The sequence below is a fragment of the Vulpes lagopus genome, chromosome 12 (assembly GCF_018345385.1).
Source record: "Vulpes lagopus strain Blue_001 chromosome 12, ASM1834538v1, whole genome shotgun sequence".
NCBI classification, from domain to species: Eukaryota; Metazoa; Chordata; class Mammalia; order Carnivora; family Canidae; genus Vulpes; species Vulpes lagopus.
In genome coordinates, this window is record NC_054835.1 from 2,266,423 (window position 1) to 2,292,722 (window position 26,300).

The window sequence follows — 26,300 nt, forward strand, 5'->3', positions numbered from 1 at the left end:
ACGCATGATCCATGAAAGAAATAACTCATAATCTGGAATTCTATTAAAATTAAAAACCTCTGTTCTACCAAAGACAATGCCAAGAGAATGAGGGGACAAGCCAAACTGGGAGCAAAAATTTGCAAAAGATACACTTGATAAAGGATTGTTATCTAAAATTTACAAAGAACTCTTAAAACTCAATGAAAAAACAACCCAATTTTTAAAAATGGGCCAAAGACCTTAACAGATACTTCACCAAACAAGATATACAGATGGCAAATCAGAATATGAAAAAAATGCTCCATGTTTGTCCTCAGGAAAATGCAAATTAAAACAATGAGATACCAATACATAAATATTAGAATGACCAAAATCCAAAATACTGACAACATCAAACACTGGTGAAGATATGGAGCACTAGGAACTCTCATTCAGTGCTAGTGGGAATATGAAATGGTAGGGCTACTTTGAAGACAACTTCTCAAAACACTAAACCTTCTCTAAAATAATATTTTTAAAACAAATAACATAATAGCTCCCATTTATTAAGAACTTTCCATGTCCCATGCACTCTGCATTCCTATTTAATCTTTCAACTAAGTGAAGTAAGTACTATTAAGGCCTCCATTTTATAGTTGAACAAAATGACACTCAAATAGTCATTTTGAGGGAACTAAAATATGTATCAACAAACCTGCTGCTCACATGGATTTTATGGATTAGTAGATCAATGAATTGCTGGTCCACCTAGAGGGCCCAAGGTCTTACACTGTGAACCATAAGTACAGCAAGAAGAACCACATTGCCATGAATTACCAAGAATCATGACTCTCCTATGTTATAATTTATACCCAGATGGCCCCTAAATTGTGCACTTTAGAAGAAATCTGGAATCAACTTCAAATAACTAAATATATGAGAATATATGGCTCACTTTCTGTTACTTTTTAAGAACAGCAATTCAGTCATTCTCATAACCAATTTAGAGCATCAGCATAGTGTAATAAAGAGCACAAGCTTCAAGCAACAATACACAAGGTAAAATTCAAAATGTGATCTCAATACAGATGGGCTTCAAAGATACAATATGTTCTATTTCCCAAGTTGAATGGTAGATATGTGCATTTTTGTTTATTCTTTAAGCTGTATATACACATATAATTTGTGTTATAGTTTTCATAAGCTGGTTTAAAGAATAAAGAGTAGACTTCAAATTCCAACTCTATCCTTTCGACAAGTCGCTTCCGATCTCTAAGCTTTAATCACTCAATGTTTATTGAGGGCCTACTATAATGCCAGATACAGTTCTAGCTATTGGAATTTCAGGTACAAGAAAGATCATTTCTACCCTCATGGAACCCTATTTTTCTTACCTATATAATTGAGCTAATACCTCTTACTTCATTAGGCAGTGGGCGGAATCTTGATTACAATGAGCTCTCACTAGACTCAACTATAATTCAAAGAAATATTTTAATGATCCTAAAACATAAAGCACATTACAATTCTCAAAGGCATCCCTTTTCAAAATGAGCTTAAAAAGTACAGTGAGGGGAGCTTGAGTGGCTCAGTCATTAAGCGTCTGACTTCAGCTCAGGTCACCATCTCCGGGTTCTGGGATCAAGCTCCAAGTCAAGCTCCCTGCTCAGCAGGGAGTCTGCTTGTTCCTCTCCCTCTGCCCTTCCCCTCACCCCACACCCCCCACCCGACTCATGCTCACACTCTCTCTCAAATAAACAAAAACTTAAAAAAAAAAAAAAAAAGGTACCGTGAGAGGAGGTTCCATCCCTCTATCCCAAATACATTATTTTCAAACAGGCAATATCAAGTACTTAGAGTCAGGAAAAATTATAATAAAGATTTTTAAGTAATCCATGTCTTTCAAATGAGTGGTAATTCGTCCCTACACTACTACAAATCGTGGGTCATGCCTTAATACTCCATAAAATGGATTCACTTTCACTGGAAAATACAAGAGAAGAAAAATAAAAGCTAAAGTAATCACGCTGACTCATTTAAAAGAAACAAACTATAAGAAATCCTTACATAGTTCCTGAATGAAAACTGCCTCTCCTCTGATTTTCTAGATAATCCTGATTTTTCCTTCCCTCACAATATCTGATTTTTCTAACTACTGCACATGCAAGTAACATTAGGCAGTCATTTTCAGAATGATGCCATGAGAATGAAGTCAAAATCCTGAATCTTGGGACGCCTGCGTGGCTCAGCGGTTAAGTGCCTGTCTTTGGCTCAGAGCGTAATCCTGGGGTCCCGGGATGGAGTCCCACATCGGGCTCCCTGCATGGAGCCTGCTTCTCTCTCTGCCTCTCTCTCTCTCTCTCTGTCTCTCATGAATAAATAAAATCTTAAAAAAAAAAAAAAAAGAAAAGAAAAGAAAAAAGAAAATGGTGCAATTGTACGACCTTGTGAGTATCCTAGAAACACTGATTTGTATATTTTAAAAGAGTGGATTTTATAGTATGTGCACTGCCCCTTAATAAATAATTTACTTACAAAAAAATCCTGAATCTTCAAACTTGGTGGTTGTCCCATCTAGGCAAGCAAATTAACCTTTCTGAGCCTCAGTTTCCTCAAAAATATGACCCATTTTAAAGGGTCAAAATGTAACAAGGCAATATTAAGAAAAGTAACTCAGACATAGTAAGGACTCAATAAAAGTTAGCCACTTTATCACCATTCTTCAAAAGTTTGCTGTGGTTATCTTATTGAAAAGATAATAAATTTAGTTAATACCTCTAATTCTTTAATCTGAAGTAAAACAATTCTCAAAAGGCTTTTGCCCCCTCTATCCCACTTCTAAAGAGCCAACATTTTTTTTTTTTTTTTTAGATTTTACTTATTTGAGAGACGAAGAGAGCATGCATGCAAAGGGCAACAAGTGGGGCAGAGGGAGAGGGAGAAGCAGACTGCCTGCTGAGCAGGAAGCCCAACTTCCTGGGCTCAATCCCAGGACCCTGAGATCGTGACCTAAGCCAAAAGCAGCCACTTAACTGACTGAGCCACCCAGGTGCCCCGTTTTTATTTTTTAAGTCAATTTAAAAAAATATCTAAAAAAAAAAAAATCTAGTCATGTTGAGCATCCATTGTAGTCACAGATGCAAGCGAAGTTTGTAGAATTAAGTCCTACAAAGTGAAAGATCAAATTTAGAATGTAACAAATCTGGATCTCAATTCTTTTTTTTTTTTTTTAAGATTTTATTTATTTATTAATTAGAGACACACGGGGCGGGGGGGCAGAGAAACAGGCAGAGGGAGAAGCAGGCTCCATACAGGGAGCCCAACAAGGGACTCAATCCTGGAACTCCAGGATCATGCCCTGGGCTGAAGGCAGGCACTAAACCGCTGAGCCACCCAGGGATCCCCTGGCTCTCAATTCTTTCAGTTAGGTGAGACTCGGTTTTCATGATACCGCTGATCCATTTAAAAGAGATATGAAAGTAAGGGTGTGTGTTTAAGTTACTGATTATAGCTAAAAACCCCAGCTACCCAAAGCATCATGTTGTGAGCATTCCTTCCAGAATTCTCACGACAATTTCTTCCCTTGACTATCCACTTTTTGTTACTGAGTGGCACTGAGCTATTGCAGTAAGACACTGGGCAGGGAGCTGATGCCAGAGGAAGCTGGAAGGTAGATTGGCCTTTGGAACCTGATGCTAATGCAACTCTCCCAGTGCTCAGTGGCTGCCCAAGCAGAGTGCCCACAGCAGGCTCCGAAATGCCAGCTGTAATGAGAAACTTGTGCTGGAAATGCATTCCAGAGTTTCAGCATGGCCAGTACCATCTGATCATGGGACTGGCAGGCTCATCCTTCTCGCAAGAGCACCCTCTTCTGAGACCTTCAGTCAGACAGGCTGAACTCAGCTTTGGGTGGTTTCACAACTTAAGACAACTCTATTAGTTTTCTGGGATCCCCATGTCAAGGTGGGTTCTTGAACAAATACATAAATTAGAGTATATAAAATGGAATGCGGCCCAAAAATCATAAATGTTAAGAATAAAGTAGATCAAATATCTACTCAAAACGTCCCAACTTTTCAAAATTACATACTTAAATAACAAGCACCATACACAGATAGGTTTGCTTGCATTGTTTATAATAGGAGAATTCTAGAAACAATTGAAAGATCCAATTGTAAGTAAATATTGCTCATAAACATGATGTAATAATTCATAACTGAAATAATTTTCACAAAGCTATATTAATTTTAGGAAAATCTTAATGATTTGGGGGACATAGCAAGGAAAACACCTAGCAGAAGTTCAGGGGAAAAGCTTATGTTTATAGAAAATACATATATATAATTTATATATTTTATATACACTTACATGCAAAAGACAAAGAAATAAATATACCAAAACATTAATAGTGTTTATTGCTGAGTGATGATTTTTCTCTTTGTGATTTTTCAAAAATTTTTAAATTGTATACATACTCAAAAACTAATCTGAAAACAAGCTACTAAAAATTTAAATAGAAACAAAACACAAATCAGGATAATGTGTTGATATGTACTTAAATAACTTGAGGAAATTTTTAGGGTTTTTTTTCTAATTTACAATGAGAATATAACATACCACATTATAAGAAAAATTGTAAGACTGAAACTCCCACAGAAGTTTATAGAATAAAATGTATACTAAATCCCCCAATTAAAGACCCGTAAAGTAGTTTCAGTGCTTTCTAACCCACCTTCTCACAGCAGGGAACTAATCCCTCTGGGGGATGCAAACAAACTTCAAAGAGAAGATTATGCCCAGACACTAGTACTGTATGGTGTAAAGTTTATACCTAAGTTTGCTCAGATACTTTGACAGAGATCAGAGATGCAGATCCAAGGAACAAAGACTAATCTTAAGGCAGATTTCTTGCAATCATTTAAAAAGGCAAAAATAATGCATTCAATAATATCCGAAAAAGGCAAATATAAGTTTAATTAAAAACAAGAAGGTTGTAGAAGTAGACAAAAGGGACCTAAAATCAAATACAAAGTGACACCTTATTTCTTGGTAATAACAACTAGGAAATTTCAAACTCCCAAAGAAAGCAAGCAGCACCAGGAGTTCAGTTGTGTACCCAAATCTTCCTGGCACAGTGTTTCCAAGGTGTCCCATTCAGTGTCTGATGTCTTGACACACTAAGTGGAGCTGACAGATCATATGTCCCTTCCATGGAGGTCATGGAATGCTCTTCAGAATACAGTACACAGCTTATAATACAGGTCTTCGGTAATGGAGACATTAGAAGTAGTCGAGGGTAAAAGAACTGTTTTTAAAGTCTAGTATTATTTCTTACTGACCTTTCTCATATCTGTCATATTTTTGTGAGGTAATTTTATTTTTAAAGTATGATTTAGAAGTACCTGATCTTTTTTTTTTTAAGATTTTATTATTTAAGTAATCTCTATACCAACATGGGGTTCAAACTTTACTACCCCGAGATCAAGAGATGCACGCTCTACCAACTGACCCAGCCAGGTGCACCTAGAAGTACATGATCATTTTTTTTAAGATTTTATTTATTTATGTAAGAGGGGGGAGGGAAAGGGGCAGAGGGAGAAGCAGATTCTCCAGTGAGTAGGGAGCCCAATGCTAGGCTCAATCGCAGGCCCCTGGGATCATGACCTGAGCTGAAGCAAACTTAACTGACTGAGCCACCCAGGTGCCCCTGATCATTTTATTAAAATGTTTCAAGTAAAGGAGTAGCGGATCCCAGTAATTCAGCTTTAGTTTCCCAGTTGTGTTCTTAAGTAGGCTCCATACTCAATGTGGGGCTTGAACTCACAACCCTGAGACCAAGATTTGTGTCCTCTAGAGACTGAGCCATCCAGGTGCCCCTATTTAGTTTCCCAATTTTTAAATTAGCTAATCTACTAAAAAATAAAATCCTTAATAAAGACCTAAATGCAAAAGGCAAAACCATAAATTTCTTAGAGAAAAACTATCTTCTTTCCGTGGTATAGGAAACTATTAGCCAATTTTACTACATTAAAATCAAGAAGTTATGATCAAAAGTAACAAAGACAGTAAAGGACAAACCATACAGTGGAAGAAGATATTTGTAATACACACAGCCAGGTAATTAGTATCCATACTATAATCTTACAAGTCAACGAGGAAAAGGTAGAAAAATCAGTAAGAAAAATTAGCAAGAGATTTGAACAGGCACTTTAAAAAAGAAGCTATTCAAGAAGCCAATAAGCAAAGGTGCTTGGTCTCATTAGTCATCAGGACAATGCAAGTAAAAAGGAGATACTGCTATATAACCATCAGGTTGGCAAAAAAATCAACAAATCTAATTCTAACTGATGAAGTTGTAAAGCAATAAGGACTATCAAACACCGCTGGAGGGAGTGTAGACTAGCACAATTTTGAAAAACAGTTTAGCATGATCCAGTAATCAAGTATGACATCCCAAGGAAATGTACATTTAAGTGCACCAGGATTTACATATAAGGAAGGATTACAGCAGCATTGCTTCTAATAGCCCAAAACTGCAAACAACTTCAAGTGTTTTCAACAGTAGAATAAATTGTAACATAATCCTACAGCAATGAAAATGACTACAGCTACATACAACATGCAGAACCCCTACAAACATAACCTTGAGCAAAAAAAGCAGCAAAACTACACAAAGAATAATTCTGTTTCTATAAAATTCAGAAACAGGCACTAAATTATATTTTTCAAGGAGGTATACTTATGTCATAAAACTATAAAGAAAAATGATTATCATAAAAGCCAGGATAGTAGTTACCTCTGGAGAACGGAAAGGAGGGACCCTCTGGAGTGCCAACCAAATCCACTTCCACCACTTACAGGGCCTCAGCAAGTGTACAAATAGAGGCCCTCATACCATATGTGTAAATATTTGAAAGACATGAAACAAGCTTATAAACTATTAAATAAAATATGTTCTATCCTCCTATCATGACAAATACACCTTTATAACTACCTGGAAAGCCAGATTCATGCAAAGAATTCTGGATTCCCTAGAGTTCCATGCTGAAATATGGTGGTCCAGGGAGAACTGGCCACTGGCCCACCACCCATTGCCCTCTTCTCCAATCCAACACTGCCAAGGACCTCACACAAGCATGCAGTCACTTCCACTCATAAGTCCAAACTCCATTCCACACCCTACTCTCCACAAATAGCCACACTTAAGCCATCCCTTGTATACACCAGCAGCCCCGTCCACCCTTAGAGGGACAGACCCCAGGAAAAGGACTCACAGAGGCTCTGGAAACAAGCTCAGGGCCACGTGAACAAGAAATTCTGAGATAATAGGTATAGTATAGCATGGAAAGGTTCAGGCTCTAAGTAGACATGTCCCAGGCCCCAGAGACTCTGCCCCATGGAAAAGGGCCAAAGCAGGGCCCATTAAAGCACAAGGCCAGGGCAGGAAACCCTCCAGCAGTAACAGTATTTTCTTAGACCCAGACAACAATATATTCCTTAGCCTGGATAGCAGTAACATGGGCACTCACTTGATAATTGTTAAACTACACATATGAGCTCCATGTAGTTTTTTTCCTCACAAATAAGGGATAGACATCATGTGCCTGCTGATATTATACACAATATCACAGAGACCTCTGTCAAAAATCCATAACCCAAATCTAATCATAATGATATAATTCAATCCAAATCTAGAGACCTTCTACAAGAAAAGAGACCTAAATTCTTTAAAATGTGTCGTCATAAAAGGTAGAGAAAGGCTGTGAAACTATTCCTTACTGAAAAAAAACATTAAATGGACCACATGATGCTGAGTTAGATTCTGGATCAGAAAGGAAAATGCGATAAAGGATACTATTGGGACAACTGATTAAACATGGACAACTGACATTTAATTACATGAACATTAAATTCTCTTATTTCAATGGTAAGAAAATTCTTAGGAGATATATTCTGAAGTATTTATATATACATAATATATACATATAGGGTGATAAAGCAAATATGGTAAATGGGTAACAATTGATGAATCTAAGGAAAGGGCATATGCACTTGACCATTCTTATAACTTTCAGATTCTCAATAAAGGTAGCTATTTTAAGAGTATTACGGTCTGACAATGAAATAGAAAATATTGCATAGCCAATTAAGAGCATAACTACCAGTGGAATTCTGATTACCCCACAATACTAATCCAAGTAAATTCTCTCTCCCTAAACACCAAGTAATACACACAACTGCTTGTGTGTGTGGACCAAGAGTTGCTCTTTGGCATACCTCTGGCAAATGTATCACTCTCTTAGTTTCCAAAGAAAAGAACACTAGGTTATGGGGTTATTTTTTTCTCATTAACCAAGAAGGATTTTAGGTTGAGAATATACTCAGCCTATGCAAGATACTCTAACCTTATCTAAGATCCTGTTGTCCAGTAATACAGATCCAAATTAGTCCAAAAGCTAAAGACAAAGGAGGTGTTTCCTTCAACTAATTTCCAACTTTTTTTTTTAACCAGAAGACTGTAAATTTACTACATTAAGTCCATTTCAAACATCTCCTTCCAGTTGAGTGGCAGAGAGTTCCCTTTATATTATTTTGCAACTTAATTCTAAGCCTTCCTCATTAGCAAGGTGACAATATTTCATACCAAACAGTTGACTTCCAGGCATCTGTGAAAGATACAAACCAAAACTCAATGATTACAATGAATAAAGCCATACCTCAAGCCTATTATAGCAGTGACTTTTAATTTAAAATGTTCACTGTGCTTATTCTCCATTCCTTAGGATGATGTGAAATAAAAGGGAAAAACTATTAAATATATTTAAAGATAAATCACAATTTAGAATATTCACATATCCCACATGTATATTTATCTCCACCTGACCTTAGCCAAAGGCCAAGAAACAATGTTGTGCAAAGCTTTCTCATACAATAAACACATAACATAATCAAACATGCAAATACCTGAAAGAGTGCCACCCGTCCTAGGATAGGCCACTTCAACATACACTTCAAAGGTGGTCTCTGGGTTCTGCCTACAAAAGAACAGATTGTGATTACTGACAAGGATTGAAGGTGTACGGTATAGAACATGTGGGCTATGGTATAATGCCAACCTTACTTAAAACCAATAGCTATGTAGCATTGGCCAAGTTACTCAACTTCTCTGAGCCATGCTTTTCTGATCTATTAAATGAAAATGCCTGGGGCACCTGGGTGGCCCAGCTGGTTAAGCATCTGCCTTCAGCTCAGGTCATGATCTCACATGGGTCCTGGGATTGAGCCCCGAGTCAAGTTGGGCTCCCTGCTCAGTAGGGAGTCTGCTTCTCCCTCTCCCCCAGCCAATTCCCCCACCCCACTTGTACACACTCTCTCCTCTCTCTCTCTCGAAGGAAGGAAGGAAGGAAGAGGAAGGAAGGAAGGAAGGAAGGAAGGAAGGAAGGAAACAAACAAACATCTAACCAGAAGATTTATAATGAAACCTAAAGAAAACACACAATAACTGTCTGGGTACAATGCCTAACAAATAAGCAGCTAGCTATGATTATGATTTCACAGGTGTCATATTTTGAATTTACACAGCTGTATCTCCAAAGCCCAGAGGTAGATTTTTTGCCCCCCCAGAGGTAGATTCTGAAGAAACTCAAACCTAGGCAATACTAGCACAAAGTAGATTCTCCCGCATATTCTGGGATAAAACACATATGATGCAGTTAACTTGCTTATTTATAGGTTTTATTTTTTTTTTAGGATTTTATTTATTTATTCATAGAGACACACACACACACACACAGAGAGAGAGAGAGAGAGAGAGAGAGAGAGGCAGAGACACAGGCAGAGGAAGAAGCAGGCTCCATGCAGGGAGCCCGATGTGGGACTCGAACCCGGGTTTCTGGGATTACGCCCTGGACTGAAGGCGGCGCTAAACCACCGAGCCACCTGTGCTGCCCTATTTACAGGTTTTAAAGACTGAAACAAAAGGGGCACCTGGGTGGCTCAATGGTTGAGTGTCTGCCTTTGGTTCAGGTTGTAATCCCAGGGTCCTAGTATAGATATAGTCCCACATCAGGCTCCCCACAGGGAGCCTGCTTCTCCCTCTGCCTATGTCTCTGCCTCTCTCTGTGTGTCTCTCATGAATAAGTAAATAAAATCTTTAAAAAAATAAAGACTGAAACAAGAGAAACAGTATCCTAAATCACTACACTATTATGAAGACAGGATGCTAATCTAAATATAAGATACTGTTTCCACAGAGGGGACTTCACCTGTACTGGCACTGGCAAGTTACACAAAGTTTCATTATTATATCCTTTTACCTCTTTATGTCATAAATATTTCATAATAACTCTGAAGAAGATCACAGCACTAACAGAACATTAACAGTTGTTAATTCTGAATGATGAGAACATCAGGTTATATATATATTTTTAAAGATGTTATTTATTTATTAATGAGAGACACAGACACAGGGAGAAGAAGCAGGCTCCATGCAGGAAGCCTGACGTGGGACTCGATCCTGGGTCTCTAGAATCAGGCCCTGGGTGGAAGGTGGGGCTAAAGCCCCACCGGGGCTGCCCAACATCAGGTTTTATTATCTTTGAGTTTTCTCTTTGATTCTAAAACTACAATAAAAAGATACTTCCAGATTGAAAGCCATTTAGAAGAAAATGTTATATTTTCAAATGTCTATAACTGAATTCTATTTTAAACCTGACAACAAGGCTCAGAAACTTCGAGACACCTAATCAGATCTGTTAATTTCAAAGAAATAAATACCTTGAATTTGCCTAGTAGATTCCATTTCTTAAAATAACTCTCATTCATCTCATTTCAACCTCATTATATAATCCTATGAAGACAAGTAGATCAGTTATTATCATTCTCACCACCCAGGTGAGGAACCTGAGGCAGAGATTCTATGTGACTTGTTGATGGTCCCAGAGCTAGTTACAAACACACCCAGAGCTCAAATTCTGTGCTTCATTGATTCTAAGATGAACTCCCCCCCACCCCCGCATCTCTTAAAATCTATTGTATCTTACAATGCTAAATGGCAGCACTTTTTTTCTTTCTTAGTAATGCATATAATGGTGCAGTTTACAAATAATGGCATCTTAGGGGATCCCTGGGTGGCGCAGCGGTTTGGCGCCTGCCTTTGGCCCGGGGCGCGATCCTGGAGACTCGGGATCGAATCCCACGTCGGGCTCCCGGTGCATGGAGCCTGCTTCTCCCTCTGCCTATGTCTCTGCTTCTCTCTCTCTCACTGTGTGCCTATCATAAATAAATAAAAAAATAAAAAAAAAAATTAAAAAAAAAAAAATAATGGCATCTTAGATTCAATAAAATATGTTAATATTCCCTCTACTTCCTTAGTAGAAAAATGTGTGTTTTGTCAATCAGGAATCTATCTCTCTTGTGAAGGATCATCATTCCTTCACTGAAGAGAAACTTAAACTTTTTTTTTTTTTTAATAAGTACCTACAGTGAAAAGAGTTGGCTGCTCTAAAGTTCAAGGTATTTAAATATACCTGTCAAATATAATTTTAAAATCAGACAGTAAAAGAAGAGTATTTTACTTAAAAACCTAAATAAGGGCAGCCCAGGTGGCTCAACAGTTTAGTGCTGCCTTCCGCCCAGGGCGTGATCCTAGGGACCTGGGATCGAGTCCTGAATCGGGCTCCCTGCATGGAGCCTGCTTCTGTCTCTGCCTCTCTCTCTCTCTCTCTCTCTCTCTCTCTCTCTCTCTGCGTCTCTTGTGAATAAATAAATAAAATCTTTAAAAAAAAAAAAAAAACGAAATAAAACAAACTAAAGTTTTAAGAGAGACTTAAAATTTTTTGTGTGTTTTCCCTTGCAGGAGGATATAAAAAGGCCTACCAGGTCAGCATCCTTTGGCCACCAAACATTGTGGAAAATGTCCTATGGAAACATTCCTTTCATTCAAATGATCTCAAAGTAGAGTGTTTGATGAAAGAAAGGAATGCACTAAAGTTGTCTAAAAAGGATCAGGAAGATTCCTTCTAAAATCTAAACAAAGCCTTCTTGCGGTGCCTGGGTGGCAGAGTCAGTTGAGCATCCCACTCCTGGTTTCAGCTCAGGTCATGATCTCAGGGTCATGGGACTGAGACCCATGTTGGGCTCTGAGCTGAGCTTGGAGTCTCCTTAGACCTGTCTCTACTCCCTCCCCTGCACTCACTCTCTGTAAAATAAATAAATCTTTAAAAGAAAAAAAATGTAAATAAACATATCTTTTTTAAGTCTATTTTGCAATTGGCTGAATTTTATCTCAAAATTTCATTGGAAAATTGAAATAACAAACATGCACATATGAAGAAATTACATAACAAAGTTTTAAACACTGGAGCTCTGATATATTAACCTGTGCCATCAGGTTAAGGCATTTTGTACAGACCTGCTCTCTCTCTAGGTGTAGACTGGCCTAACATTGTCTATACTCGTGGTCTCTGCTGCTTCTCCCTTCCTCTAACACACTTCAACAGGCTTCTGAACCTATCACAGCACTGAAACAACCACATTGCTAAAATGTGCTAAAATGGCCGACTGTCAGGGCTTATCTTAATGTCTCAGCAGCATTTGACACAGTTGATACTTTTTCCTTCCTTGAAACACTTTTGTCTCTTGCCTTCCAGGATATCACTCTTTATTGGTATCTTCCTACCTCATTGACTGTTCCTTTGTTAATTCCTTCTCTCCTACCCTCAAATTTAGTCCTGGACCTCTCCCTGTCTCCACTCATTACTTAGATGATCTCATTCAGCCTTGTGGCTTTAATTACCATGCAAATGCTGACAAGCCCCAAAATCACGTCTCCAATCTGACTTCTTCCCCAACTCCAGATTTCCTTATCCAATTGCCTACTCAACATCCCTACCTGGATGTTCAAGAAGCATTTCTCATTAAACAAATGGTGCTTTTCTCTCTCAAACCTGCGTAGCTTGCATTCTAGTAATTATTCAACCAAAAAATACTTGGTGTCATCTTTGACTCCTCTTTTATATGCCACAATTATTTACATGTCACAATCAGCAAATTCTGTTGATTTGATCATCAAAATATATCCAGAATTTGAATGCTTCTCACCATCCCCAATCACAGTATCTTTGCCAGATCACCATCTCACCTCCAAGATTGCAATACTTTTCTGATCTTGCTGCTTCCTCTCTTCCCCTCTTTCGGTCAGATTTCAATTCAGTGGCCAGTAATCCTTTTACTATAAAGATCAGTTTAGGTCAGTCCTTGGCTTAAAACCTCCCCAAAGTGTCCCATATCACTCAAAGTCAAAATCTGAGTTCTGGAAGTGAATGATGGGGATGGCTGCACAATAGTATGCATACATTTTTAACACCACTAAACTGTACAAAAATGGTTAAGATGGTAAATTTCACATGTATTCTACAATTGAAAAAAAAAGCTGGAAGTGGGAAGACAGTCCTTACGAGGTCTACATGATCTGGTCTCTCCCTCTCTCCAACTTCATTTCGTATCTTTTTCCCCTTGCTCACTGCATTCCAGGCACACTGTCCTTCCTTCAGCAGCTGAAACTCACCAAACTCATTCCTATCTAACAGCCCTTTGCATCAATCTTCATGTAGGTGGCCCTCTTTCTGTCATTCAAAACTCACCTTCAAGTTTAACTCCTCAGAAAGGCCTTCCCCAATACACTCTCTACCATCTAACTTTAATTATCCTTAGCATACCTATTACAATCTTGGTCACTGTCAGTCTCCCTCTCTGAATGTAAACTGCAAGAGAAGGATTTCATTGATCACATCCCACTAATGTTTCCCAGGAACCTAAACAGTCGGGCATATAGCCAGAATCAAATACTGAGTAGAAGGAATAAAGGAAGACAGACCAGTCTTTCCTAGGGTGTGAAAGATTTCAGTAAATGATAGTATTATACACTTCCATGATTATCAAACTTTAGCATGTGAAGAGAGAGATTTCCAGCCCCACTCCAGAGTTTTGGGGGCGGTGGAGGACCCCAGAATTAGCATTTCTAACAAGTACCCAAATATTTGTTTACTAACAACTAATACTGATGCTGCTGGACTAGTGATCCCACTTTAAGAACAAACTGCTGGTCAAGTTAAATGAATAACTCAGTACATACAACATAAAATAAACTTAAGGTATACCTCAATTATCCATCATTTCAACAGTGCTTTTGCAAAAAAAAAAAAAAAAAAAAAAAAACAGATTTCAAAGAAAAACATTTGTAGAAGCACTGAAGCTTATTTCTCTTCTATTGCTATACATAGTTACTGCTTCATTCTAATGAGAAATAATAAAACTACCTAAATTTTTCACTCAGTTCAAATAGCTGCCAGAGCTCTATTACATGGAGCCAAAGATTATGAGTTTCTTTGAAAGAAAGAAAGAAAGAAAGAAAGAAAGAAAGAAAGAAAGAAAGAAAGAAAGAAACTTACTAAAACACTAAGAACAAATTGGACTATAATTATAAGTTAGAGTCATGCTTATCCATGATCACTTATATGTTGCCTTATGGAAGAAGTGGTGACTAATGTTGTGACAAGTTATATAACATACCAACAAATATACATAAGTTATTTTAAGGGCCAGTGAAGCCAATGCAGATGGAAGCATTTTCTATTTCTCTGCAAATCAAAAAACAAATTTAAAAGTGTCTCTTCTAAATGCAAATGGCCAAGAGACTCTTAATATTTTCATTAAGCCTATAAACAACTAAGCCTAACAATTCCCAGAGAGTCTCTGAGACTACCTTGAGACTGCTTATTTCCTCCATTACTCCTCAAGATGCTCAATATTTTTAACTACTTGGCTAAAGGAACCGAAAAACCTATTTCTGTCCTATTAACACTCACTGCTAATTCAGTAGACGTAATGATGCTGAGAAGACCATATTCAGAGCCAATTTTCCAATATGGACCCAAGTTTTCCCAGAACACTTCATGATATAGCTTAACATATTACCATTGAAATGTCCTGGTTCTCCCATGATATCCCACTATTAATTGCCTTACATTCCTATACTTCAATGATCTGGAACTCTGCCCACCTGCCAAGCAACTTATTTTTTTGCCACCTACCCTTACCTCCTGCAGACTTATATCCTAACATCCAGCTGTACAGACTACTTGTAGCCCTCTGAACAAATCATGCTCTGGTTCTCTAGTAACGTCATTACTATACTAACTTCCACTACTGACTGTTTCCATGTACTAGGCATGTGCTAAGCACTTCACAAGCATTATCTCAATTGATCTTCAACTATCCTATATGTGTTTTTACCCCATTTAAAGAGAAGAACACTGGAAGTCAGGATAAACTAGCGAAAGTCAAAGCAAAGTAGCAGCTGAATCAACGTGGATCATCCAAAGCTCTAACCACTTTACCATTTGACATTATTCAGATGCTCTTCTGCAAGGAAGTCTTTCCAGTCTTTTGCACTTGACAAATTCACTCACCAAGCCTCAGCTCAGGCACTTCCTCTTTTCTGGGAAGCCTTTCTCAATCCCCCATGCCCACAGCCCAGACAGGATTAAGTGCCCCTCCTCCACATTCCCAGGGCACCCTGTGTTTCCCCCACTCTCTTTCCCCCTTTCTTGCAGTTCTTACAACATTCAACCCTGAAGCAATTAGAATTATGTGAGGGACTTTTAAAAAGCCCTAAAACCCAGGCCACACCCCAGAACAATTAAATCAGAATCTCCAGGCACCAGTATTTGTTTAAAGCTCCCCCAACTTATTCCAACATGCAGCCAGTGGAGAACTGCCAATGTACCTCTGATTAAATATCCACCTTCCCCTCTAGACTGGCAGCTCCTTGAGGGCACCAACTGTCCTCTCATAACCCTGGTCCAACACCTGACATAATAAGTGTCTGATGAATGAGTCTTCCCCCAACACCTAACATGTGGTTTCCAGCTCCCAATAAGGGCTTCTCTCTCTCTGACAAGAGGTAATTTATTGTTGGTTTCCGGCTCCCAATAAGGGCTTCTCTCTCTCTGACAAGAGGTAATTTATTGAATACACACTGCTTACACATGACTGTTACTCTTTAGAGATATTTTCCTTTGGAGTCAAAGGTATCAGTAAGTCACACCTGCTGACAACAGCCTTGGCTCTTAAATACAGAAAAATGACACACAAACAGCTAAAATGTGTGTCAAAGAAGGGGAGTCTGTTCAGTTCTTCCAGGAGAACGAAGCCTGAAAGTAAGCCAAGAGAGCATTTCTATTCAATACCACTCTTCTGAACACAATTCTCAGTGATTCACTGGAAGGGCCATGCTCAGTGCTCAGGGCCATGTTCTCAAAATGATTAAGTACACTCAGCCTGAAGTCATGAAACAGACAAAGGCTTTGACAATATTCAGGCAGCAGGAAAACTTAATGGGTTTTTTTGTTGTTGTTTTAGAGTATCATGCTATTGATCACTCTGCTGGATCATCAGCTTTCAATTAGGACTACTTTTCTTCAATTACAACATATTATGAGATTAGGAGAAAAATATAACACTAACTCCTCACAAAATGAATCTTTGCCGCATATGGTAACCATGCTATAATGCTAGGCCATCATCCCTTTTAAGTGTTATTTAGAGCTACAAATTTGAAATACACAGTGTTAGGACCCCTTACTCATTTCACAGCCATCAAATCTTCAAACCAGCTAATATCTATCAAGCAAAACAGCAACCTATTCTCTATAGACTAATGATCTGACTTCACCACACCGTTTCTTTAGTTACAAATTTACATGCTAAGGGAGCTGAGGTCTATTTCAAAACTCATACCAGTTCAACTGTCTTAAAGTTGACAACATAGTCAAGACAAACTGCATACACTTTGTAACATGCTAGCAAACACCATCTACTAAACATTTATTTCTTTAAGCCAGACAAACAAGCAAAAGGGTAGTGTTAATATTTCCAACAAGTCTCCATTTGTTTCAGTGAACTCTGAAATTAAAGCCGTTTTTCCAGGCTGAAAATGCTGTATCAAAGGGTGCTTTCTAACCCATAACAAGTTAACACCTCCATAGAAGAATGCAGTCATTGTTGAGACTTGTTAGAAAGTGATTAACTTAGTTGTGTAATTACACAAACAAGTCGTTTCAAGATTTTACACTTAACTTTCCATTTCTAATAATGCTCTCAGGATCAGAAAACAAAGATACACAGATCCTGTCATGCAAGGAGTTGCAAAGTTTCACCTTTCCATATGTGTCTATGTAAAGATTCTCATGCCACCCTGCACAAAGCAAGCTAATGGAAGAAATTTAGCTGCATTCCAAGAAGAAAAACAGTTCTTGCACACCCCTCAGTGATGTGCAATACTCTATAGTTGTTGTTTGTTTGTTTTAAGGTTTTATTTATTTATTCATGAGAGACAGAGAGAGAGAGAGAGAGGCAGAGACACAGGCAGAGGGAGAAGCAGGCTCCATGCAGGGAGCCCGACGCAGGACTCAATCCTGGGTCTCCAGGATCATGCCCTGGCTGCAGGTGGCACTAAATCGCTGAGCCACCCAGGCTGCCCTCTATACAGTTTTTTTAAGATGTATTTATTTATTTGAGAGAGAGAGGGAGAACATGTGCATTGGAGAGCAGGGGGAGGGGCACTGGGACAGGGAGAGAGAATCTCAAGCAGATTCCCTGCTGCGTGCAGCTGACACAGAGCTTGATCATACAACCCTGAGATCATGACCTGAGCAAAATTAAGGGTCAAACACCTAATGAATTAGGCTGCCCAGGGACCCCAATACTCCATACTGTTTTAAGAAATTATCCACCATGCTGAGCTGCCATGTAAAATATACTCTTCAATTAGATTAATAAATTTACAAAAATCACATCTATTACTGTTAAACATTTTTGTCCTTAAAAAAATTATTCTTAAAAATGATAAACATTAATGTCCTTAAAAAATATTTAAAACCCTTTCCTTCCCAACTTTTCCTCTGCTCTTTCTGAACAATTAAGTCCTAAAGTTATTATATGGGCAAAGCAACATAGATGTCCATCTGGGCAATGGCCCAGTGTGGGGTGTCAGCCTGAGCATGGTGAGGAAAATATCCCTCAGGGTCCCTGACAAGAGATGTCAGAACATGAGCAATGTAGGAGGACATCCATGCTAAGGGATGGCCTGGCAATACAATACCAAATCCAAGTGGATAAAGAAGGCATTCACTCAGGGAGAGCAGCCTGGCATGCAAAGCCAGAACCTGAGTGGAGTGAGAAATGTGTGCATACACACGGGACGGCCAGGCTCAGATACTGAAACATAAGTGAAGAGAGGAGCATGCCCCATAGAGCCCAAGAGGGTGAGGAGCATGTCCAAGCACAGTGGCACCCTAGAGTAGGATGTGGAAGCCTGGGTAGATATGAAGAGGTTGGCCATATGGGGTTGGGGGCAGCTTGCTCAGCATGATGGGGAGTCAGAGTCCAAGCAAGGTACCCACAGGGCAGTGGGGAGGACAGGGGCATGTCAAACCACCAGAGTAGATACTGTGACCCTAGGAAAGCAAGGTGAAGAAGAACATCCACATGAGGTATGGCTGAAGGGATACTGTGTCTAATTGGAGCCCAAGACCAGTAAGGAGGGCCTGCTTTCTCACTAAGGAGGTTACAAAGAAAATAGAATGAATTCTATAGAGCTTGATTTTAATTGGAGGTATTGGTGTGAACTCAAGGTTTTCAATAAATATATAGATAAGGAAATAAAATGTAAATGTAACCTGACTTTTAAACACACATATAAAAAAAAAATTTTAAAAAAATAAAATAAACATACACATATTTCCTGGCTGTGTGTACTGGTAGGGCCTACCAGAAACAACATACCAATGAGTATACCTAGTACTCAGACATTGGGTTCTAAATACAATTCTTCTCTAACAAGAACCAGAGCTCCCTGGGGAAATAGCTGATTCCAGGGCTGGGGCAGAGAAAGTACAAAATGAGTTGGAACATCTTATTGTGTTAGAAAGCAAAGAAATGCTCAAAGAATGATTGGAATCGTCAAAAGACCAGCTTGAAAAAGCTCCCACTGGCCAGATCTGGGGTAATTTGAGCATCAAATTCAATAATGACATTAACAGATTATAAACCCATCAAATGAAACAGGAATCCATGAGTCCACATTGATATAAACAAAAGAATTGAAAATTGAATGAGAAATTGGCCATTTACAAAGTTTCAAAGTACCTTCCCACAAAATACCAATTGCAAGAGGGAAAAGAGTAACTTTTTTAGTATAGAAATTTAGCAAAAACTACCTTAACTCATTAAAGTAATTAACATAAGTTATGAGACAAACTGCTAGAATGCAATGAGAAAGTAGCAGCATTTCCATGATATTCCTGTTGAAGGTGCTTCACCAGTATCTAATCTTAAGAAACATCAGACAATTTCAAATTGAAGGATCTTCTAAAATATATATATATAATATATATATATACACATTATATATTATATATATATATATATCTGGCCTCTAATCTTTAAGTGTCAGGTCAGGGGTGTCTGGGTGGCTCAATCGGTTAAGCCATCTATCTGCCTTCAGCTCAGAAGCTGAAGTGATCATGATCCTGGAGTCCTGGAATCAAGCCCTGCGTCAGGCTTCCTGCTTAACGGGGAGCTTGCTTCTCCCTCTGCCAACCTCCCTGCTTGTGCTCTCTAATAAATAGTCATAAATAAATAGATAGATAGATAGATAGATAGATAGATAGATAGATAGATAGATAGATAAATGCACCTAAGTGGCTCAGTTGGTTAAGCATCTGCCTTCAGCTCAGGTCATGATCCTAGAGTTCTAGGATCAAGCCCCACATCAAGCTCCTTACTCAGCAAGAAGTCTGTTTCACCCTCTCCTCCTGTCCCTTCCCCTTCCCCCTGCTCCTTCTGGCTCTCACTCACTCTCTTAAAAATCTTTTAAAATAATGAATGAATGAATGAATGAATGAATGGATGGATGGATGGATGTCAGGTCATAGAAATCAAGGGAAGACTAAAGAGCTCTTCCAGACTGAAGGAAACCAAAGAGACATGATAACTGTATGATTCCAAACTGGATCTTTTCGCTATAATTAAAAAAAAAAAAATGTTACTGGGACCACTGAAACTTGGATGAGGTCAAAGGATTAAATGTAGTAATGCGGGGATCCCTGGGTGGTGCAGCGGTTTGGCGCCTGCCTTTGGCCCAGGGCGCGATCCTGGAGACCCGGGATCGAATCCCACGTCGGGCTCCCGGTGCATGGAGCCTGCTTCTCCCTCCGCCTGTGTCTCTGCCTCTCTCTCTCTCTGTGACTATCATAAATTAAAAAAAAAAAAAAATGTAGTAATGCATCAATGTTAATTTCCTGTAACTCTCTGCAACATTTTGGTTGTTTAAAAACAAAAGTTTTAAAAACCAAGTCAAGGTAGAAAAATAAAATTCACAGTGCATTGGATAAAATAAGGTATTACTAATGGTATTATCTTAGTAATTTGGGAATAATTGGCCCTAGGTTGAGAAATGCTTCAGTCCCACCTAACAAATCTTAAAATCAAGATCCAGATGATCAAATTCTTCACACTCAATATACGAAACAATGGTTTTAAAGAGAACAGGCAGCAAAGAACAGCAATCTCTTAAGAGATGGAAAAGAAATGAGATGAGCCTTCGATTGCCTCAGACCATTGCCATTAGTCCAAGAATATTCATAAGAATACAAAAATACCCCACACCCAACCAAATTAAATACACATTATCTGGCAGTCAATAAAAGGATTACCAGGCATGCAAAGAATCAGGAAAATATGACCCATAACAATAAGAAAAATCAATTGAAGCCAACCTAGAACTGACACAGATGTTAGAATTGGAAAACAGGACATTCAAACAGTTGTTCTAACAGTATTCCAAGTGTTCACAAAATTAAGAGACATAAGAGATTCAAAAAGACCCAAATGAATTTTTAGAGATTAAAAAACAATGAAAAGTACAAATGGGATCAACTGCAGAGTACACACTGAAGAAAAGATTAGTGAACTTGAAGATATTGTTTCAGAAATTATCCAAGATGGAACATACAAAGGGAAAAAACTCAGATCCAAAGTATCAGTGGATCTATGGAAGAACTTCACACATTCTAATATATCAGTGTTCGGAATCCTCAAAGAGGGGAGAATGTAGAAAAACCAAATAATGATTAAAACTTTCTAAATTTAATGAGAACAATAAATGCACAAATCCAGAAATCTCAACAAACTTCAAGCCAAAGAAACAGGAAGAAATCTAGGGCATCATAATCAAATTGCTCAAAATCAGTAATAAAATCTTAAAAGCAGAACAAAAAACACATGTTACATTCATAGGAACAAAGATTAAAATGGCAGATTTCCTGTCAGAAACAAGGCAAATGAGTGAACAAACAGTAGAGCAGCATCTTTTATGTACTAAAAGAAACTGACAACCTCGAATTCTATTCCCAGAGAATATTTCAAAAGTGAAGATAAAGATTTTTTTCAGACATTACAAATGCTGAAAGAATTCATCAGCAGCAGACCTGCACTACAAGAAATTTTAGAAGTCTTTCAGGCAGAAAAGAAATGATGCCAGATGGAAATATGGACCTATACCAAGAAATAAAGAGCATCAGAAATGGTAACTACATGAACTAAGTAAATTTTTTTTTAATTTTTTAATTTATTTATGATAGTCACAGAGAGAGAGAGAGAGAGATAGAGAGAGAGAGAGGGGCAGAGACACAGGCAGAGGAAGAAGCAGGCTCCATGCACCAGGAGCCCGACGTGGGATTTGATCCTGGGTCTCCAGGATCGCGCCCTGGGCCAAAGGCAGGCGCCAAACCACTGCGCCACCCAGGGATCCCTACATGAACTAAGTAAAAGTTGAGTCAAATGATCATCTCAATAGATGCAGATGGTTTCACTGGAGAATTCTCCTAAACATTTAAAGAATTAATACCTATTCTACCTCTCTTGTCTTGTTGCATCCTAGAGCGGAAGATGGGTCACCAGCAATTCTACTGGAGCCACCTGAGGAAATTTGGCCAGGGTTCTTGTTCTTGCCACATCTGCTCAAACCCACATTGTCTGATCCAGAAATACAGTCCCAATGTGTGCTGCCAGTGTTTCCATCACTATAAGAGAGGTATAGGCTTCATTAAGTTGGATTAAGTGAGCTTCCTTGAATGGTTCATCCAAGACATCTACCTACTGCAGATACCTACCCTAATGCTAACTAATTTTACATAAAATAAAAACTCTTCAGGGCACCTGGGTGGCTCAGTGGTTGAGCATCTGCCTTCAGCTCAGGTTATGATCCCAGGGTCCTGGGATCAAACCCTGCAATCAGGCTTCCTACAGGGAGCCTGCTTCTCCCTCTGCCTATGTCTCTGCTTCTCTGTTCTCTCATGAATAAACAAATAAAATCTTTTTAAAAATAAATAAAAAATAAAAATACTTCAATTAAAAAAAAAGAATATCAATTCTACACAATATCTTCCAGAAAACAGAAGATAAAACACTTCAACTCATTTTACAAGGTCAGAAATGCTCTAATACCAAAACCAAAGACAGTACCAAAAATATAAATTCTATACACACACAAACTATAGATCAATATCCTTTTAACCACAAAGATCCTTACCAAAATATTAGTAAATGGAATTCAACAAGATATACCATGACCAAGTGGAGTTTATTCTAGGGATGCAAGGCTAAGTACTGAAAATCAGTTAATAGTCTTACCATCTTAATAGGCTAAAGAAGAAAAATCACAATTATACTATCAATTGATGCAGAAAAAGCATTTCATAAAACTCAACACACATTCATGATAAAAATTCAAAAAACTAGGGATAGAGAAGAGGGCTCTTTCTCAAGCTAATAAAGGATCTCCATGGAAAAACTTATGGTTAACATCATACTTAATGGTGAAAGACCAAATACCTTCCCTCTAGGATTGCAAACAAAGCAAGAATGTCTACCCTCACCACTTCGCCATTACACTAAACAGCCCAGCCAAGGCAATACAGCAAGAAAGATTAAAGGCATACTAACTGAAAATGAAGAAATCAATTTTTTTCCTATTTGCAGACAACATGACTATCTATGTAGGAAAGAACTTGGAATTGAAATTGAGATAATTTCATTCTCTCTTCTACCTACAATTCTTTCACTTTCATCTAATCGCCTTCTAGACTTTCTCCATGTACTCCTTCTCTGATAAGTGTCCAAAACCGAAACCATAGATTTGGATAATGAAGGATAGTAGACTTCAAAGGGAAAAACAAGGGGCACCTGGCTGGCTCAGTCAGAAAAGCATGTGACTCTTGATCTCAGGGTTGTAAGTTCCAGCCCACATGGGATGTAGAGATTCCTAAAAATAATAAACTAAAAAAAAAAAAAAAAAGTGGAGTGCATGGGTGGCTCAGTTGGGTAAGCATCTGCCTTCAGCTTGGATCATGATCCTAGGGTCCTGGGATCAAGCCCTGCATCGGGCTCCCTGTTCAGCAGGTAACCTGCTTCTCCCTCTCCCTGCCACTCCCCCTGCTTGTGCTGTCAAATAAATAAAAACTTAAAAAAAAAAATACACACACAAATCATAATGTGAAAAATTGTTTGATTACATCAAAATTAAGAATTTCTGTTCAAAAAAGTAAATCTTTACTTAAAATGGAAATATTCTGTCCATTTACATGTGTTTGTGAGACCTATGGGAAAATAACCAGCATCATTCACTTTTAATAGCAACTCATGAAACACCAAAGTTCTATGGGAACATAGCTTGAAAACTGTTATAAATTCATCCATCACTAAAAAAAAAAAAAAAAAAAAAAAAATTCATCCATCACTAAGAAGCAAAATATAGGAATATTCCCTTAGAACATAAATGGACCAGGATTAAAAGTTGAGTCAAATTTTCTCTCCTAAGAATCCAGAATGGAGTCTCAGAGCTGGCATCAGTTATATGACCTGTTCTAGAACTTAGTCAGTGAACTATTTCAACAAACTCACCTGAGGAACCTTTTCGTAAATACAGATTCCCAAGTCCCATAGGTTCTGGTTGAGAGGGTCCAGAGTGGGGCCCCCAAAATTTTTAAGCTCCTCAGGTGATTCTGGTGCATAGCCAGCCAGGTTTAGGACCCACTTAATTAACAGTGTTTAAAACTGAAAGAAAGGGGCGGCCCTAGTGGCACAGCAGTTTAGCGCCGCCTGCAGCCTGGGGTGTGATCCTGGAGCCCCAGGATGGAGTCCCACGTCGGGGTCCCTGAATGGAGCCTGCTTCTCCGGCTGCCTGTGTTTCTGCCTTCTCTGTGTCTCTCATGAATAAATAAATAAAATCTTAAAACAAAACAAAAAAAAAAACTGAAAGAAGGGATGCCTGGGTGGCTCAGAGGCTGAGTGTCTGCCTTCAGCTCAGGGCGTGATCTGGGAGTTCCAGGATCAAGTCCCACATCAGGTGCCTGCAGGGAACCTGCTTCTCCCTCTGCCTATGTCTCTGCCTGTCTCTCTGTGTCTCTCATGAATAAATTAATAAATAAATATTTTGAAAAATAAATAAAACTGAAAGGAGACAGAAAATCCAATTCAAGAGTCTGCATGGTCTCTGACAGACTAAAAGGGCCTAAAGGCTGTGAGAGTGCTCTGAGGGCCTAATTACGGTACTTTATTAGCTCCTGACTGTTCTAGGAGTATGGAGGCTCTGTGTGACCAGTCATGGACACCAGTTCACATGTCTGCTTCTTCTTTAATATAAAGAGCATTAATAGGGCACCTGGATGGCTCAGCTGGTTAAGCATCTGGCCCAGGGCACGATCCTGGAGACCCAGGATCGAATCCCACGTGGGGTTCCTGGTGCATGGAGCCTGTTTCTCCTCCCTCTACCTGTGTCTCTGCCTCTCTCTCTCTTTCTCTCTCTCTCTGTGACTATCATAAATAAAATAAAATTCTTTATAGAAAATAAAAATTAAAAAAAAATAGAAGATCCTCTCCAGAATCCAATTTCCTCATCTATAAACAGGTCACTAGGAAAGATCTCTTCCAGTTCTGACATCTTATAGCTCTGGCATTCTAAATTAAAAAGATCTGTAAAATCTTTTTTCTTTTTTTTGAAAAATAAAGTTATATTTTAGTTAATATAAAAAGGCTCATGATTTTTATATCAAAATATTGATGTATTGATGTACGGGTGCCTGGTTGACTCAGTTGGTTGGGCCTCTGACTTGGTTTTGGCTCAGATTCCGATCTTATGGGTCATGCGATCGAGCCCGACATCAGCTCCTACTTAGGCAGAGAGTCTGCCCGAAAGATTCTCTTTCTCTGTCCTTTCCCCACATGCACATGCTCTCTCTCAAATATGTAAATCTTTAAAAATATATATACATTGGGGCACCTGGGTGGCTCAGTCAGCTAAGCGTCTGCCTTCAGCTCAAGTCATGATCCCGGAGATGGAGTGGTGCATGGGTCCTAGGATCGAGTCCCATGTCATGCTCTTCCTGCTCAGCAGGGATTCTGCTTCTCCCTCTCCCCACCCCCTGCTCATGCTCTCTCTTGCTCTAATAAATAAAATCTTAAATATACATATATATATACACACATTGACTTACACTAATACAAACGCTATTTTCCCAACTTGCAAAAGTTCTTTGCCCTGAATATTAATTCAATGAATATTTAAGTGAAAGACATTCATTTTTTTTTAAGATTTATTTATTTGGAGGGGTACAGAAGCAGGAGAGAAGCAGAGAAGTAGAGCAGGGAGGCTGATGCAGGGCTCGAGCTCACAACCGAGATCATGACCTGATCAGAAATCAAGAGTTAGCCACTGAACTGACTGAGCCACCCAGGCTTCCTAACATTCACTTTTCCAGGGCAGTGGTTTTCAGTGTAGGGCAGAGGTGTATCAGAGGCCTTACAGGAAGAGAAGGGAAGAGAAATGAAACAGACCCATCACAGAGAGCTACTTTTACTGGGGTTTTTTTTTTAAAGATTTATTTATTTATTTGAGAGAGAGAGAGAAAGAGCCAGCACTCCCACTATGGAGGGGGAGGAGCAGAGAGAGAGAAGCAGACTCTCTGCCCAGTGGAGAGCTTGACTTATGAACCTGAGATCATGACCTGAGCTGAAACCCAAGAGTCAGGCATACACTCGACTGAGCCACCCAGACATCCCGACTATTACTGTTTTATGTCTAAATTTTAAATAAGGCTCCTCTGACACAAGGTTCCATACGTTGTGGTTTTTGTTTTTTGTTTTTTTTAAAAAAAGCTCAAGGGCACCCCAGGTGGCTCAGCAGTTAAGCTCCTGCCTTCGGTCCAGGATGTGATCCT

The 26,300-nt window shown here is 38.8% G+C and overlaps 2 protein-coding genes across 24 annotated transcripts in view; one reads left to right on the forward strand and one right to left on the reverse strand.

The window, feature by feature from the left end:
* DENND1A (DENN domain containing 1A) overlaps positions 1–26,300 on the reverse strand; it is a 508,029-nt gene that overhangs the window by 455,711 nt on the left and 26,018 nt on the right. For 6 of the 23 annotated variants that reach the window (XM_041724904.1, XM_041724896.1, XM_041724905.1 and 3 more), the window contains exon 2: positions 8,926–8,996. In XM_041724904.1, the coding sequence (XP_041580838.1) occupies positions 8,926–8,967 (42 nt within the window). In that variant the 5' untranslated portion in view covers positions 8,968–8,996. Of the gene's footprint in view, positions 1–8,925; positions 8,997–10,737; positions 10,778–11,003; positions 11,162–13,102; positions 13,170–26,300 lie in introns of those variants that run through there. The other 17 variants (XR_005983074.1, XM_041724911.1, XM_041724909.1 and 14 more) reach the window with 8 other exon arrangements.
* LOC121473026 (40S ribosomal protein S29-like) lies at positions 21,973–22,197 on the forward strand. The gene has a single exon (XM_041724912.1). The coding sequence runs from the start codon at positions 21,973–21,975 to the stop codon at positions 22,141–22,143; it is 171 nt and encodes a 56-aa protein (XP_041580846.1). The 3' UTR covers positions 22,144–22,197.

Excerpts from the sequence above, each read along its gene's own strand:
- LOC121473026 (XM_041724912.1), top strand. The coding sequence starts at position 21,973 with ATGGGTCACCAGCAATTCTACTGGAGCCACCTGAGGAAATTTGGCCAG.